Here is an 18,177-nt window from a genome sequence, read left to right on the forward strand (position 1 = left end):
CAGGATAATTTACCACAACTTTTCACGTTTATTGAGCGAGAACTCTCCTGAATCGCACTCCTATTACCCACCTTTTCAAATATCAACTCCCCTCAATCAAATTGTCGACCTTTTTATTATCCGTGTTCACTCTTCCCATCTCACAAGTCCATAATATAGGTTTTGTGGGTTAGATCGCGTAAATATGAATGTGTTGTTAAACCCGGTGTGCTGTACTAGTAACGAATTGGCATTATCCGTTTACGTGACAAACCTCGCTAATTGGCTGTGTCGGATGGTGGTGGGTTTAAAGCCACATTTATATTCAAGCTATCGAACCCAAAAGCCCAATATTATGGATGATATTGGTAGCGAAAGCCTCCTACGTGTTAAACTCACGATAACTGCCCACAGCCATCATGCGATTCATTCTCGTCTCGTACGGCTGATGTAGATACAGAGCACCAAGTACAATATCACATTCCAGGTGGTCAAGCCAGACAACCGAGTCAGGAAGCAGCGGAGTGGACCACCGTAACGTCTCCTTTGCATCCGCGTAGTGTTATCGCTGTAATGTAACTTTTGTATTTGTAGATCGGGCCATCGTGCGATTTGACTTTTCAACACACTTGATATGTGAACGTAAAAACTAAATGTCCACCCGCTGAACTTCCCCTCTTCATGTCGGTGGTGAAATTATTTGGGAAATTTCGCACAGCGGCTGCTTTTGTGGCGCTACATTTTTCACGTCGTTTCCCTCGCAAACGGTCACATTTCCGAGAAGGTTTAACATAAACAAATTTATCTCACGTTCTTACAAAGTGCACCACATCCCTCTAAGAACTGATATATCAGAGGATAATAGCAATGTTGGCACAAATGGTTTCATGCCCCTCGCCCCCCCCCTCAACAAATTCCACTACAACGTTTTAAATTTAGCCAGAGTTAAGATTCTAATTTTAAGTTCACAAATCAAAACATCGAGACTAAAGCAGGCCAAGTATTGTTGGCAAAAAGCGTGAAAATGTTTGCATTACGCAACTTCTGTGAAATTGCGATTCACGTGGGCGGCGTGCATAATCTGCTCTAAATTTTATCAGAGCGTAGTCCGACTGAAGCCTTGACATCGGTCAACGACGATAAACAGCGTTGCCGTTGGTTATGGCACAGTTTTAGTTGAGTCGCGATTTCATGCAGTGATTGCAGGCGAGTGAAAGCGGAACGTGTCCTCGTGCAAAATTATTCTTTGCATTAAATAAATCGGGCTTGAAAGAGATATTAAAAACACGAATACATGATCTGCATAGTAAGTTGAGCAAGCAAAACATGTTTTCAAAATCGACAGCATTAATAGCACTATAAAAAGAGTGGCGGCTGCAGGCGCACTTAATTCAACAGCATTAACATAAAAGCGCTGTTTTGTTCATTGTCAAATCGGTAAACGTTGAGGAAAAACTCATCGCGATGGAAAAACATTGCGCAGGCTGGAAAGTCAGGAATTGCGTAACGTTTTGAATATTATGCAATAATCTAGTGACCGATGGACTACGTGAAACAAACGTGCCCCCAATGAGGAGCATTAATACCCACAGCTCTGCTAGGGCCACTGCTTTAACCGTGAAGGCCTTGTACAAAAAATATTTCCAATTATTGTTTTAACTCTTCCAACAGAGGTAGGTAGCCAGGTGGCCATATAGGAACAGGGCCACGATTCCAAACTAACCTTTTGCCCATCCAAGGACGGGTGTATTGCAGTAAATCTGAAACTTGCAAGCGAAAAGCAGACCGCAACGTGATATTCATTGCATCAATGCGTGTGCAATTTGTAAGGGCGCGGTGACACAGACCTATTTCATTTTAAGGTTATAATCCCTCGTTCATCACGACGTCCTTTTTACTTTGACGTCTCAATAGCGTTACAGAGATCACGTGACGTAGTGAGGGTTGTCAGTTGACGCTGAGGAGGGGGGAGGAGGCGCCTCGCCCCCCCCCCCCCATGTGGAGTGACGTCAGCCACTAATTATTATGAATGGGGGGGGGGGGGTGTCCATTTGGAGGACGTCACCTGTTCATGATTATTAATGAGGGGGGCTGGTCGACGTGGAGTGACGTGACCTGCTCATGATTATTAATGAGGGGAGCTGGTCGACGTGGAGTGACGTCACGAGCTTTAAGGACAGACATTCCTGGGTGATTTTAGTAAGTATATGCATCAGTGCTCAGAAAGCAAAAATCTAAAAATCCTTTTCTGGAGAGCAATACTAACCTCAAGCCGTGGTCTCCTATTGCATAGCTAAACCACCAAGTCACACAATGGACTACCAGCTGCTACCCCAATCATAAGTGCCTTTTGTAAATGGAAATCTGCACGTATGCCTGCATTGGGTGTACACAAAGCCCTCTTTTCTTGGTATTATTCGACCGTTGCAAAGCAACTGTATAGATGTAGAACTTCTTTCGCACCGTACGTAGCCAACCGTGCTTACCAGAGGTGCAGGGGGGGGAAGGACAAACTAAACACAAAAAGTAGTTCCAACGACACGAGTTCTCAATGTCGATTTCCAAGTGCATAGCCCCAGTAGCTTTATTATGCGTGAAGGAAGAGGGTTCTGGATGGCCGCAGAAGGGCATCCAAAAGCGCACGATGCAGTGACCGACTTAAACTGTCGTGAGCGAGCACCTATTATGGACCAGCGAGGCGAGGTGGAGCTGGCACCGCGTCCGACTGCCTTACAACTCGACGGATCTATCGTTAATGCACCAGCCACGTGTTAATGTTGCACGGTCCATGCCAGATAGCTTCAAATTGAATGTTCATAAATGTTTGAGCTTGAAGCTCTCTCTCTCTAACGTGATAGTTATCGCTCTGTACACACGATCTTGTCAAATCATGCTCCCACCAATCCTACGATCGTTGAATCGTTTAAGAAACGTTAAAGTATAGCGAGCAGCCCTCGGAAATAGGCAAGATAGCGGTCCATGTGTTTACTCGGCCAACGACAGGGTCAGCTAAACAAATGCCCGATAACGTTTAATATTCGCATTCCAAATTAAGATGCTGCTCACCTAGAATCCCATTCATATGTATTACAGTCAAGCAACTCAATTTCAACATAATTGTGTAGCACATGCAGTACACACCAGCTAGCATATTTGAGACCTTCATATCAATCGCGGGGTGGAACAGTGATGTGATACTTAGTATATTGCACAATGGGTTTGGCCCCCTGAGTTCAATTCCTGGCCATAGCCAACTTGAGTGGCGAGTAATATCCCAAACAATCATGCACTTCCTCCTTCTTGCAACAGCAAGGTGAGGTATATGGCCATACACCACCCATGCCTGTCATGGCAATGCAAGTCCTTCATCCAGCAGCAGTGTCCGTCTTCAGTGCTCTGACATAAACCACCTGGAGATGTGATTTACACAAATATAATCAGTGGTTGTAAAAACATTTCTCCATGGGATAAACCAATTAAATGATTGATTCCTTGGTACGACGTCTTAATGGCTCGGTCAGCGCAAACACACGCACATCGCACAAGCCAGAGCCCACGTAGACGCTCAAAGCACAAGTCACCTGTTGCCGAGAAGCAATATGAACACACGGGCAACCTCATCATGGAACCTCAAACTTTATACAACAAATAAGGGGGAGTTGTTCCCGTGGCCGTTTTTGAACCACTTCTGCATACCAGATCAAACTGGTACTGAAAATGCCAATCGAAGGTTGGATAGAGGCTTTGCCACACCATGTTGTTTGACCATACTTCACCTTGCGGGTTAGTGCGAGTTGGCAAAGGGGGGCGGGGCATGGGAGGGAGGGGGGGGGGCAAAGCTGGTTCAGATATCACTCAACACTGACATAAGCCTTGGCCAGGTATGAAACTCAAGTTCTCATATTCCAGGTGCGGTTTACGAACAATGTGCTACCGCTCTCATCCCAAGAGTAGCATATTTGGCGTAAAAAAGTCGCAACATCATATTTCCCACAATTTTTTCCCCGATGCGACGCATAACCTTGATGCGTATACGGGCGGGCAATGGGAACGGAGCTGGGAAATCACAACTTCACTCGAGGGCACCCTGCAGAGGGAACACACGGCGATAGCTTTCCTGTCCCACAGCACCACGTGTTTGCATAGCTGTGCCATTCAGCTTAGCGCCAGTGATCATCGTTACCTAAAACTACACTGGGAACTTTCACATCCTGTTAAAATCACAGAGAGAAACACACATGCTCACACATGCACCTACACACAGAAAGACCCCCCCCACCCTCTCCCCCACCCCATATAGCCTATACAGGCTCTTAGAGCAAGTGCTGTTAGCGAGCATCTTTGAAGGATGGGCAGGACACACGAGGGGGCACATGGGGGGGGGGGGGCAGTACCATGCCTGGCCACGTTTGCTCCCCCGTTGATGCAGTTTGCCACACTGCCATACCAGGTACACATTTAAGGCCGAGTCGACGTAGGGGGAAGGCACAGGCCTGGTTCAGATGAATCACCACTGATGTCATCTTTAGCCGGAAATCAAACTCGGGTCACTCGGTTCATAGCGCAGTCCGCCAACCACGGCTCTTGCTCCCCACAAACGTACACATTTCATTCAAGCGCATGCACACAGACACATGCAAACACTCAGCTTTTAAGAATTAAAGTTAAAATCAGTTCAAAGGGTCAGATGCCAAGCCCTTAACCCACAGCAGTTTGCATTAGCTTTACAGCAGGGCAATAATCTCCAAAACCCTGGTAAAAATAATAATAACATTCAGAAGCATTGTATGAGGTAACTAAAAAAAGTGTACAGTATCTATTTATATTTTTACACATCATGCTTGTTTTTTTCTAACATTTATAGCAACAATTACCGACATAATTCATATTTCAGTCACCACACTACATGACCTTCCGAGTTATTGATTGATGCATAAGCACTGCTCAATAAGAAACTCAAACCAGGCCCTTAACTATTTCCATGACAACTGGCACAATTCGAGCACGGCGTACAGGCAAGCGCAGTTCATGGAAAAGATGTACAATGCGGCAAATGCTTCTGAAAATGAGATTTGGATAATGTCACTTTGAACAAACATTCTACCAATTCTAAAGCCACCATGTACTACCAACGACGTAAACTAAGACAGCCAAGTATGAAACACAATACAACGGACCCGGCAACCCGAGTTTGATTCCTGGACATGGCCAACGAACGGCGAGAATTAACCGAACCGGTCCTGAGTTCCCCCACTCACCAACCCACTGACCAGGGTGGTGAAGTATGGTGAAACGACCCACACAACCAACACGGCGCAGGGAGGCCTACGTTGCAAAGGACTGCCAATCCTAATTATTGGAATTATTTGAATATCATGCATTTGCTAGGGAAAGGGCATTGCATAACGAGTGCTGTGCATTTATTACACCGAGTGAAGCCCCATCACTGACGGCTGTGTATTTGGAGTTTGCATCATCTCCCTGTGGTCGCGTGCATATTTCTCCGGGTCTTCCGCTTTTTTCTCTCCACGTTTGCAATCAACGTGCATTAAGAATATTTGACTGCCATAAATTTCCACATAAGCCACTTTCGTCGAGATATTATTTGTGGCCAGGTTGCTTCTGACAAAGAGCTACATAGCTCAGTGGGGGCCTTACCTGGTACATAAAAAAAGAGTTTAGCTTTAGTTTATCTGCGAGGAAAGCATATCTCCCCCCCTTCCCCAGTCCCCACAGAGTACTCCACTGTCTGGGTCACATGGCCACACGTACTGCAACCCTGACCTCTGACCTCCAGCCGTGAGGCAGCCACCTGGCTACGAGCCACCTCCAGGGCGCGTCGCGCCACATTCCCACGTCGGTGGCCACGCGCCCTCCGCTATGCTCACAACCAAACGACGACCCCCAAATGCTAAGAATCGCCCTGCTTGTGCCAACAATCCCATTGACGTGGCTCTCTTCCAGAGACGAATGGGGGGGGGGGGCGACGGCGACCATTGCCAACACCGCAGTGAAACGCGCACGAGAAGGCGTGCGTTTAATCGTCACGTTTCACAAACGAACAAAGAAGCGCTAATTGGAGGCACATGAAAGCAGGGATAAACGAATAAACACACACACACATACGCCAGATAGCACCAGCGCTTGGTAAAATACAGACATGGAGCACCACAACTCCCACGTACAAGGGAGAGAACCGTGTTTGTTTACAGAGGCTATGTGAGGCCAACCACTTTAAAAAGGTCCACAAGCGATTTTTATCCACTGCAGCGTGCTTAGCCGCATTAACCAGATACTGCAGGGGAATATTTTTGACCAGGCAACACTGTTTGTCATTTTATTCCCACGCACTGTCACTTCTTCCACTGCAACAGCCTCTTTTATGACTAGTCGATGCATACGTTTGTTTTCGCGTTGTTATTGGATAAGGCCAAGGTGTGTGTTAGCTCATGTATTGCACGCAAAAAAGGAATTTGAAATTCCTATTCAGCCATCTGCAATAACGAGTTCCCATGCCACAGGTTTACTGGAGTTTAAACCTGGATGAAATGTAATTGCAAAAGGAAAGTTGGTCACACAAATGTTTGTGGAACTTCTTTCGCACCGTAAGTAGCCAACCGTGCTAATCGGGGAGGTGCCTTTTTGCGTTTAGTTTGTTGTCCTTCGATAGGCACAGTTGGCTATGTACAGTGCGAAAAAAGTTCGACATACATACACACGCGTGAAAAGAAGTCCCACGAAAACAAGGCCACAGTGTTTTTTTCCCCCCACTTTACCCTGACATTGGACCCCCTCCCCGTCTCCCAGCCATGCTCTCACCCCCCCCAACCCTCTTCAGTACGTTCCCCTCCCCCAAAGTGTGCCCAACCGATACACCTTTTGAGTCATGAGCCGATAACCCTCTCAGCCTGCCTCGTGGTTACAACTTCGTCAGCGTTGAGTCACTGCTTGACTAACTTTTCGGCGAATGCATCGGCCAAGCAAAGCAACGACTGTTTTACAAATGCAGTCGAAGTGCACGCACAGAAACAACAACAACAACAACTTTGCGCCGTTGCTGTTTTTAAATGTGGTCGCTTTCTTTCCCTCTTTGGATGTTGGTTTTGGTAAGAGGGACCCGCGCTGTCCCTTAACAAGCAACAACGTTGACTTAACTGGCAGGATTGGCAGTGCCGTTGTGTGGAATTAAAGAGCTTCGTAATTTCAAACAAGAAAATCATTATTCTTTGGTTCTTTCGGTTAAGTCACGTCTAAAGATAAAATAATAAATTAAAATAATAGCGACGTTTCGATTGCAACACAAGCAATCATCATCAGGCTTAACCGAAAGAACCAAAGAATAATTTCTGCAGTCACGAAAGCTCCAAAAATTAAGAAAATCATTACATTTGTTGTTGTTGTTCTCAGCATATGTTGCTCGTGCGATATGAAAAGTTACAGAAATGGCTTTCAACATTGAACAAAAACCATTAAGCAGTGACCATTAACCCTACAATGGCAGACCGCATTTTAGTAGTTTGGTGTACAAGCATGTTTGCGTATTAAAGCATTTACAGATTTTGCGGAAAAGAATGTGCGTCTAACCTTTGTCATTCCAGGGACAGAATCTAGCTCAATTCCAACCGCTGACATATCTCTCAATACACTTCATCCCCACATCATGTCATCCTCCATCAATTATTCCCAATTGATCCACCCAACCCTGATAAACAAAGCATACCCCGACCTTCCCATAAACATATTCGCTTGCAGTGGAGGTGAAGAGATGCTGACCATGTACTTGTAATAAACGGATATCGGGGGTTTGTGGAAATTATTCTCTCTTGAATCATCGTACAGATTTAGAAAACTGTACAAAGATCAGGACAAAGATATCCCTACAGGCATGTATACTGTTGGGACAAGAGCTGTTAGCAAGCACCTATGGAGGCTGTCACAGAGCACGAAGGGGTGGTATGGCAAGGACCATGCCGGGGTACACACACACACCAGGGACATCTCTTGTTTTCGGGAGTGCCCATTTGACCAGCAGAGACATATTTCTCGGATTTTACAAATTCCCGACACCAGGTGCAGCTGAAAGCGGTAACTGGAGATTGCACAGAGTTTGTGCCATCTAAAAGTAAATCTTTGTGGCTCTGCGGAAGGGGGGGTGGGAGAGCATCTGGAATGCTCACACACCACGTCAGTACAGCACAAAGGGATCCAACTGGTCATATCAATGACTGCAAACAAATGCTTAGAATTTTTTTTAAGGAACACTGATGCGAGTTTAAAAGTCAGAGACGAATGCAACATTGAGTCGTTGCACAAGGCAAAGCATACAAATCGCAACATCTCTGGCGTAAAAGCTGGATAGCTATGGGAGCTAGGCCACGACGTCTACAAGATGATTGGTGGAAGTGTGAACATTTTATAAAAGCCTGGAGAGCATGACAAAAAAAAAACGAAGGAATTGGAATTAATATGTCACTTGCTCATCACACACGACATCTGTATTGGGCATCTCTCCAGATCATCTGACCAACTAAACTGCTGCTCTAATATTTTTGTTTTTTTAATCAACAAGCTCGATTCTGCTAAAGACAAAACGAGACCGTTATTATATCAACATACCTTCAACAATAGTCGACAATCTGCCAAAGTATTAACAATGTCGTGTTCCAGTATTCGCTACGTTTCTATTCGGGAGCATATAAAACAAAATCGAATGTTCAGGCTGCTAATGCGAAACGTTAATGCACAAACCACAATCACTTTAACCCTGACATCCACCAACAATTACTCTCGTCTGCTGAAACTAAAACAAGCGTCCTGTTGCAATGCGTACAATTTGTGGATTAGTTCTGCCCTGCTCAATCTCCTTCAAGTCTATCAGGCCCCGAATAGCGGCCTACCGGCTTTAAACAAAATAAGCCTGATAGCAGCCCACCGCCGCTGCCGCTGCCTTGTAACAGAACGCAGTCACACTTAACGATTACCCCACTCTCCGCTTCCCTGTTGTTTTGAGCAGTGTTTCAATTCCCTATATTTTTGCCACTTATGCAGGCCTACGTGGAATAAGGGCTACGCTGACAATTTCACAAATATGTATGGGTGACAACAGGCCCTACGGGATCAAAGAACGTCAAAACAGGCTGGGATACGTGACACCAACGTGTGTTCAAAGCGAGGCTGCGGCAAAATATGGAATGCAGAGAATTGCCGTAATAGGTAACTTTGTAACCTTTGCAAGTCGACTCCAATTACATAGCATCCATGTCTAATTTGTGTGTGTGTGTGTAACCCTAGGGTTTATTGACATGTTTTGGGTCATGTAAACAGTACTGTATGTAGTTACACGTAAATATTTTATTGTAAAAGCCCTTTGATTTCATCGCAGAGTAATAAAGGAAAGGGAGAAACAAAACCCCACGCACATTGTTTAAAATGAAATATGCGTACTTTAGTTCAGCGGCTTCTGGCCAGGATAAAATAAAGAAAATAAGGTAATTTTAAATGACTGCTTCTAATGGAAATAAAACTGGTCAGCATTCATGGACCAAAAAAGGTACCGTCTTGTTCTTTTGTATTATTATTGCTATAACCATAGGCTAAAAAATAGCGGTTAAATAATCATTTTTGGCTGTACATGAACACCCACTTGGTGCTATTGAGGAGTTGCATGATGGTCAAAACGACACTTAAAATAATGTTCCGTCATTTAAAGGGGGGAGGGGGAGGCATTTAAACCAATATCAAAGGCATCTATAGAACTTGACAGAGATCACGACACTGGACGAGAATAATCATCATCAGCGGCTGCACATTAACACGCACTTGCACTCCCCTGTACACAGCAGCATGCTTGGGTCGGGTCATCACTTAAGGAGTGCGAACGGCACGTAAATCGTGACGTTAAAAAAGTCAAAACCATTCGTAGAAAACACGACGCGCGGATCTCCAGATACTCTGAAAGAGTGGCCGACTGGTGGAGAGGGGTCACCGCTAAAACGTGCCCCTGGGTGCTCCTCCCAATACATCACAACACAACCCTTTCACTGACAATAGGGGCCCCTTCAATGTGTTGAGAGGAAGAGAAGGGAGGGGGGCCGCCACCCCCCCCCCCGCGCTCCTATTAACAACGTGTGGTTTGCGTCGCTACCGACTTTCGGCAGGAAGCTGTTATCAGTCAAAGCACAATGCATAGGCGGGCTGGTAAGCACGTGTACACATGGGGGGGGGGGGGGTGAAGAGGACGGCACGTGTTGTAAGAGACAAGTAAACGCACAAGCAACGGGCGACATATACAAGCGGCGGGTGGGGGGAGGTTCGGTCGAGGGGTACGTGATATTTTGGGGTGGGTTTGTCCGACACGTACCGGAGGAGAAAGTGCGCCTTGGGAGAGACACGGGGTGCCCAGGTCAGGCAGCATGAGGAGTGGGAACCCGGTGTACATGGAGCTGATCAGGTGGCCTTCACCCCGGTGGCGACCTAGGGAGGCGGAGAGCGAGGTACGCGCAACGCAACCAGTGTGGAGCTGTGCACGCGCGAGTTGTGTGCAAGTTTTGCGCACGACACGTCAGAAAAAAATACCACAAATGTGCGCCCCAAAAAAACTCGTCAAATCTCAAGATGCTGAGCAGGGTTGAGCCCTGGTCAGAAAATCGGATGGGGGGGGGGGGCATGGGATGGCTGTATCGCACAGTGGATTCTTGGTGCTATCTGTGCACAACCATTTTAGCGTTATCCCCCTTCATTTTGCGAGTTGCCCGAGTATCCACCCCAAACGCCACTCAAATGGAACTGGCAAAACGTGCAGGACCCTAACAGAGTCTTCAAACTCGGTGAGGCTTTAAATAAAACAAAATTCTGTTACGTAGTTATGCAATTAGAATTCCGTTAGTTGTTACAGAAACAGCATGTAACTTATGGCACAATATGCCATCACTTATGACACGGGTAAGCAAACAATACACGCACGTGCTCGCGCGCCCAGAAAATAAACAAAAATCATCTCATCAAAGGCAACGTGATCATCCCGAAAATTCGCATCATGACCACGTTTCAAACGCTGTCAACGTCTTAAGTGTAACTACTTTCTTGGGAAAGAGGGCATTAATTACAGTCCAGAGTGCTTCAAAGCAACCGCAAGCCACTGGGTGAGCTAACAGGTTCAACCACGTGGCTTAGCACAGGTGTCTCTGCAATCTCCCTACTTTGTGCCGTGTCTTTATTTTTTTGGGGGGGGGGGAGGTAGCGGTTTTTTGAAGTTTGTGCGGCGTTTTGGAGTGATCTACAAGTGCAGCAACGGCTTTTATTAATGGTTGTTAGATTTGGACCCCCCGTGGGCAACAGAGTTTGGAAGGGGCCTGTGTTAAGCGAACACCAAATTTGTGGTGGGGGGAGGGACGGGGAGCAGAGAGAGATTGGGGGGGGGGGGTGTTTAAAGTTAATAATGACATCTGTGCACGACTCACCATCGTCTTCCATGCGCCGACCGTCAAACGTCTGCGGGCGCCCATCACCCTGCATTGACAACGAACACCCACACACAAGGGCGCAAGCGCAAATACACAAGATAAAGATCCCCCGTGTAGCCTTAGCATACCTGTTGGGGCAAGTGCTGTTAGCTATGAAGGCCGGCAAGGCACACACAAGGCAGAGGGAGAGGGGGGGGTGGGCGGTCAGCACCACGCACGGCCGCCTTTGTCTCACCAGTGCCACGTAAATACACGCACGCACGCATGCGAACGTAGGTAGCCCCTGGAAACGCGTTTAAAGGCGACATTCAGTGGCACTCACTCCGAAGGGCTGTGAAAAAACGCGCGCACGTGAGTTGTGTACTGCACGCAAAGTTTAAAGGCCTTACCCATACGTCACCGCCGCCTTGCTGCATAAATAAAATCACTGCAGTCCACACAAACGTTTTTAAATTCGTAAATACCCAGGTGTAATTGCAGTCAAACTGCTCGGTATTTGTTCGCTACGCAGTTTTTTTTATTTGTGTATGTCGGAGTATGCGACATTGTCCTGTACTATTAACATACACGTGTTGTATAAAGTACCCAATGTTGCGCAATCAGAGTGTGTATAATGATGTGATGTATTCGTTTTGCACGAAGATTGTCTTTAAATTACCGTTCAAAGTATTGCATTTTAATATAAAGGCGAATCGTACAAATACTGCACGCGGCCTAGAAGTATGTATGTATACGACTTCACGATAACATTAGACAACAAATATAGCAGCCAAAACGTACACAACTATTGACCGTTCATTTTTTCTCTTTTTTGCGTAACGCGGCCGATTGTCGTATTTTCACGAGGTTACTTAGAAACATATTAAACAAAACATACATTGGAGATTTTGGTTTTTTAAACCGAGGAAGCAAAAGTAGCGAATGCAACTAAATAAATGGTGCGGCTTTTAGGTGTCCTGCATACAACTGAACTCGTTTCACCTCTGCCCTCGAATCGTAACCATCTCCTCGTGGACAGAAAAGCGCCTTCAAGATGCTTTCGGACAACTACGCAACGTGGAAAATATCCTCGTTCATGGTTAAACTATCTTTCGTACAGTCAAGTTTTGTGATCGGTTTGTGATCAGCCAGTTAGGGTACAACATGTTTTGGCTAACAGTGCCATAGCCGTCATCCCATACCGGTTTACCCCGTATTCTTGTACAGGGAAATTGAGTTTTCAGGTCCATACGGTGGTACAGCCGTCTCAATACGGGCACAAAAACATGTCACCTTTGTGTTTCTCCCCTTGTGACGGGAACTTTGTAGGATGCACGTTGGAGATGTATAAGGGGGCCCACATGGTGACCAATAAGTTCTGAATTTGTCTGTAAATAAGGTAGGGCCACTGGATAAGGGCTTGCCAGAGGTATGAAGTACACAACAAAATACCGAATGTCAACAACGTTTAGGAGGAGGTGGTAAGGTTGGAACCGGAATCGTCGTCCGTCTCAATGGAGACCCCCCCCCCCCCCCCCCGAGAAATAAACGAGTGTCAGTGACCACGCAAGCAAAAGGTGTTTAATCCCATCCTGTGAACTCTTCGCACGCTGCTACTGCGGCCTTACTACACACCACCCACACCCAGGGCTTTTATCCGCCCTCAAGGTGTCACACACGCAACACACCTGGATCCTTTGTTTTCGAGCTCAACCGATTTAACGCCGCATTGAGAACAACCACGCATCATACACACACACACACTCCGGAGACAACGATTTGCTAAATGCGTAAACCTATAAAATGTTGTTTTAGAATGCGATGGGATCGCCATTAAAATGTGCACGCATTAAAAATGTCTAAATCACGATGGAGTGCACGGAAGGAAAGGGGAAAAAAACACCCATATCGTCTTGTTCTAGAACTCAATAAGTGCACAACTAGAGACATCCACTGCTGCATATTGTTATAGCTCGAGGCGGAGAGAGGGCGGACTGCATCCTCGTGTTGCCATCACTCCGTGTGCGTGTCCCGCTCGGTCGCTAATAGCTTGCGGTGACGAAGTGAGCAAGAGATCGCGTGGCCGACATCATTTATACCCTAGACAACTTTTGTTGTCGTCGTCCCCCCAACCCCACAACCTTACCTGGCACCCGAGCAGTGACTCGAGTTCGAATCGCTGGGTGATGGTGGCAGTAAGATGATGATGGTGGTGGCGATAGTAGATGATGATGATAGTAGATGATGATAGTAGATGATGATGATAGTGGATGATGATGATAGTAGATGGCGGGCTAAGCGTCCGTCCTCCATCATTAGCAAACTCATTCGCCGGGTGATGGTGGCAGTAAGATGATGATGGTGGTGATGGCGATAGTAGATGATAATGATGGTGGTGATGGTGATAGTAGATGATGATGATGGCGGGCTAAGCGTCCTTCCTCCATCACTAGCAAACTCATTTGCCGGGTGATGGTGGCAGTAAGATGATGATGGTGATAGTAGATGATAATGGTGGTGGTGATAGTAGATGATGATGATGGCGGACTGTGCGCGTCCTTCCTCCATCACTAGCAAACTCACTCGCCGGGTGATGGTGGCAGTAAGATGATGGTGGTGATAGTAGATGATGATGATGGCGGACTGAGCGTCCTTCCTCCATCACCCGCACTCATCCCCCCCTCCACCTTCCTCCAGACCCACCTCTGCGTCCGAGCCGCTGCCTCCACGACTCTCCGACTCGTGAACGAGCGAGGACTTCAGGTCGTCCAAGTCGTGCTCCACGTCGGCGTTCTCGTTCGCCTTCTCCTCCTGCTCGCCCTCGTCCTTGTACGAGATCATCTCGTCGCTAGCTCCCAGCTCCTCGGGCCCCGCGGTCGCCGCCGCAAGCTGCGGCATGGTTGCTCCTCCAGGCGGGGCAGGCAGAGGTGGTCGGGGGGGGACTCGAGCCGGGTAACTTTTGGACTCAAAAGGGAAAAGGGAAGCCCCCAAGCAGCCGACGCCGAAGGGGGGTGGGGGGGGGAAGATGTTGGCGTGGATGTGGGTAGGGCTGCAGGGAAGGGAGGGCTGGAGATGTACACTTGTAGAGTTGTGCTCCTGCGCTCGGCCGCTGTTACCTGCCGCCGTTTGTGGGTCCACAGCCCCTGGGTGGGTGGCTCTCGGTCTCTCCTGCTCACGAAGCTGGGCAGAAGCCGGGCGAGAGAGCGGCTGCGGCTGCTGCTGGTGGTGGTGGTGCGGCAGCAAGCCTCGTCGAGGCGGAGAGGAGGAGGGCTCTGCGCCGTCGTGCGGCCCCGGTCGCGTTGGTCGCAGCCAGCAGACTCCGGGCGGGCGACGGGCGAGCGAGAAGCCGGTTGTGCGGAGACGAACAAGGGGTTAAACCTGGCGGGAGGAGGCCACGCGATCAATGCGCCCGACTCGGCGCTCCCGTGCGCGCACCCGACATCAAAGGGCTGCGCCGCGACAGTGATTGACAGCCTGATTGACTGGGGCTGGCTCGGGTCCCGCTCTCCTGGAGTAAAAGGAGGCGGGCGTTTGCACGGGTGTGGGTGGGTGGGTGGTTTGGTTGGTGGTAGTGAGGAAGGGGAGGAGGGGTGGGGGTGTAGGGAGGAGGATGATGATGGTGATGATGGGGGTTGTGGAGGGGAGGGTGTGGTGATGGGGGAAGGGTAGTAGTGGGTGTAGGGTGAGTTCTTCCAAAGACCATGAACCCAGAGCTGGATCCGATTTGGTGGTGCAGTTTGCGGGATGGTTTTTTTTTCCATTACCATCGGACCCAGGGGATGCGTGCGTACAAGGACTGGGAGCTACCGCGGCCACCGACCACGTAATGATTCCCCAGATAGTCAGGCGAGTCGGGTTGACGCGGCTTCCAAAGGCGGTAGCAGCTGCGTCATCCCCATCCCCCAAAACTTTACCCCTTTGAAAATCACAGCCCAACCGGTAATTTACAGTCGTGAATGTTGGCTCTTCTAGGGATCGTATCCCAACTTGTACGGTTATTCAATTCCATCCGTACAAATGCGGCGGCTGCGGCATCAGTTGCGCAAAAGTTGCTGCACCAACTTTTACTTTTACGAAAACTTTGCTTTTGCTCGCACCTAACGGCTGTGTTCTTAATGTTAATCCCCTCCCCCCCCAAATACACCGTCGTCTACTCAAGTTCGACAGGGTGCCTTCACCGAAATTAACGCGAACCATTCCATGCCTGCAATTGTTAATGCTATCGTAATTTCCCCGTGGAAATGGCACTTTTTTTGTATTTGTATTTAACCAACTAAAGCAGTGTAAATGAGCTAGGACGGTGGTGGGGGGCAGCAGTGTGTGTGCACTGCAGTCACCTTGTTTTGTGTCCAGAACCACACCAGAAACGTTGGTCTGGCACTCTCATGCCAACGTTTGCAAAGCTCACACCGAGCCATACTATATACACAGTTATAAATCCAGTCGTTCGTCTTAAAGAGATTCTCCCCCCCACCACCACCACCAAACACACACACACACAGCTTCCTGTCTGCAGTGCATCCTGGCTCAAGCAAAGGGCAGCTCGTAAAAAAAAACCCAAGCGCAATATTTACCTCATAATCGTTAACAAAAACAACATGTACGCAACGGACGGGCGCGTACCCGTACGTAGGACAACAACCCCGTTACGAAGCAGCGATTAAAGAGGCCGAGTTAAATGTCTCGGCAAGCAACAACAACAAAAAACAACAACAACAACCCACAAGAGATCAAAGCAGACAAGCCACCCCACCAACTACCACGTCCACCCCAAGAAGACCACCGCTACGTGGAATCGCGCGCACGCACGCACGCGTCAAAGGGCACAGAGGCACGGCCAAAAAAAACACACACACACACAAAAGAAAGTGGAAGTGTGTGGTTGTGCTTGTGTGCGCGTGTGTCTGGTGGCGGTAGTGTTGTACAGTGAGAGCGGCGCAACAATCGCGTGCAATAAGTTCCAGGGAGAAGGAGGAGGAGGAGGCACGAGGCTTGCGAGGCCACATGGCAGCAGCCTCGCGGCACGCGGCAGCCCTCACGCCCGCACGTCACGTGCGGCGCCTCCATCGCAGCCAATGGAGCCGCTGCTCGCGCGGCACTTTGATGTCCCCGCAGCCCGCCGCTTGCCGCTGCGCTTGAGCGACTTATTTATTTATTTAGCCCCTCCTCCTCCTCCTCCAAACCCCCCCCCCGCCGCCACGTCTTTTCCAAGGCTACTGCTTGCCGCTGTTGTTGCTGCTGCTGCTGCTGCTCCACGCATGGTCCGCGAACTCGCTGGGGCTTGGCTGGCGGTGGCGATGGACTGTGCCGCGTGTGTGTGCGCGCGTGCGTGCGCGTGTGTGTGTGTGCGTGTGTGTGTGCGTGCGTGCGCGTGTGTGTGCGTGTGTGCGCGTGTGTGTGCGTGTGTGCGCGTGCGTGCGCGTGCGTGCGCGTGTGTGTGCGTGTGTGCGCGTGTGTGTGCGTGTGTGTGCGTGCGTGCGCGTGCGTGCGTGTGTGCGTGTGTGTGCGCGCGTGTGTGCGTGTGTCCACGGTGGTGGTGGTGCAATGGTAAGGGCGGTGTAACGGTGAGCGCGTTGCGCCGATGGCCCTAGTTCGATTCCAGCTCGCGGCCGCCAACACCGGCGACGGGTTATCTGAAACTGGACTTGGGCCTCCCCAAATGAGCACAGTACTTGGTGCGGTGTGCATGCAGCGCCACTAGGGAGACAAAGGTGGCCGGGCGTGGAACTGTCCACCCCCTACTCCCCCCCCCCCCCCCGTGTGCCGTGCCGGCCCTCACGGGTGCTCGTGAACAGCACTTGATGTTGTGCGGGTGAATCTTTGTTGGTATCTAATGCCATCATCTTCGTTTCGTTGAACGCGACTGTCCGCGTCAATGTGGAATTCAGGCGTAACCCCGATAGAGCGAGCGTGCCTGTGGACTGTCTGGTCAGCTGTGGAAGAGTGCGTTTAAAGTGCGCCCCTTTGAACAGGCACACGCTTTCTGCTTAGCCACGGCCACTTATGTCGGGAAAATACCTTTCTTTTAACATTCAAATACATTATTCTGCATGTTACGCAGTTGAGAAAAGTTTGAAGAGCGGTCGTCTCGCAAAGACACACACGTGTACACGCTGAGTCGACATTGTAACCCCGTGTTGGTGTTTAAGAACATCAACGTGCAGTATACGTTTGATAACATAACCATCATCGCCTATGGTCAATCCAGATGAAGGTTTCGCCCCAAACTGTCCACAGTTTCTCACGACGTAGCGATGATTATAATATTCCAGCCAAGCATCCTGCACACGAGTTAATTTTGTCGCTCCATCTCCTGGATGGAATAATTCCAGATTTCATTTGGCACGAGAGTGGCACACGCGATACTCTCGTATTACGATGCGTGCGGTATTGTTCCAAATTCTGTTGAGTGGTAATTCGCACACTTTAACACGAGCGGTTGCATGGGAAGATGAAAGATTCGTGTCGGCACGTGCACACTTTTAACATCCCGTTTTGAAATGCTTTTGGTAAGTCATATGGACGCACGCACACGCACAATGTGTGGGCGTGTGTGCGCGCGTGTGTGTGTGTGGGGGGAACTGTTAAAGGCCAGCCAAAATAAAGCACATTTGTGAAGAGTATAGGGACCCTTTGTTTTTATTGAAGGAAGGAAGTTCGTTTGAGGGAAGTTATTGTAAAAATGTATGGTGGTCTTATGTCACTTGTGGGCTTGTGGGCACACTTGGGGTACTCTGATAAAGCCTCTACTATACAG

General features: G+C 48.7%; 1 protein-coding gene across 9 annotated transcripts in view; it reads right to left on the reverse strand.

Moving 5' to 3' along the window:
- LOC144720609 (transcription factor 7-like 2) overlaps positions 1-14,973 on the reverse strand; it is a 157,977-nt gene extending 143,004 nt beyond the window's left edge. For 2 of the 9 annotated variants that reach the window (XM_078597475.1, XM_078597472.1), the window contains exons 1-3: positions 14,124-14,963; positions 11,439-11,487; positions 10,340-10,452 (exon numbers count right to left, since the gene is read on the reverse strand). In XM_078597475.1, the coding sequence (XP_078453601.1) occupies positions 10,340-10,452; positions 11,439-11,487; positions 14,124-14,318 (357 nt within the window). In that variant the 5' untranslated portion in view covers positions 14,319-14,963. Of the gene's footprint in view, positions 1-10,339; positions 10,453-11,438; positions 11,488-14,123 lie in introns of all 9 variants that reach the window. The other 7 variants (XM_078597473.1, XM_078597471.1, XM_078597474.1 and 4 more) reach the window with 7 other exon arrangements.
- Positions 14,974-18,177: the final 3,204 nt, after the last annotated feature.

The sequence above is a fragment of the Lampetra planeri genome, chromosome 9, assembly GCF_965212315.1.
Source record: "Lampetra planeri chromosome 9, kcLamPlan1.2.h2, whole genome shotgun sequence".
NCBI lineage: Eukaryota > Metazoa > Chordata > Hyperoartia > Petromyzontiformes > Petromyzontidae > Lampetra > Lampetra planeri.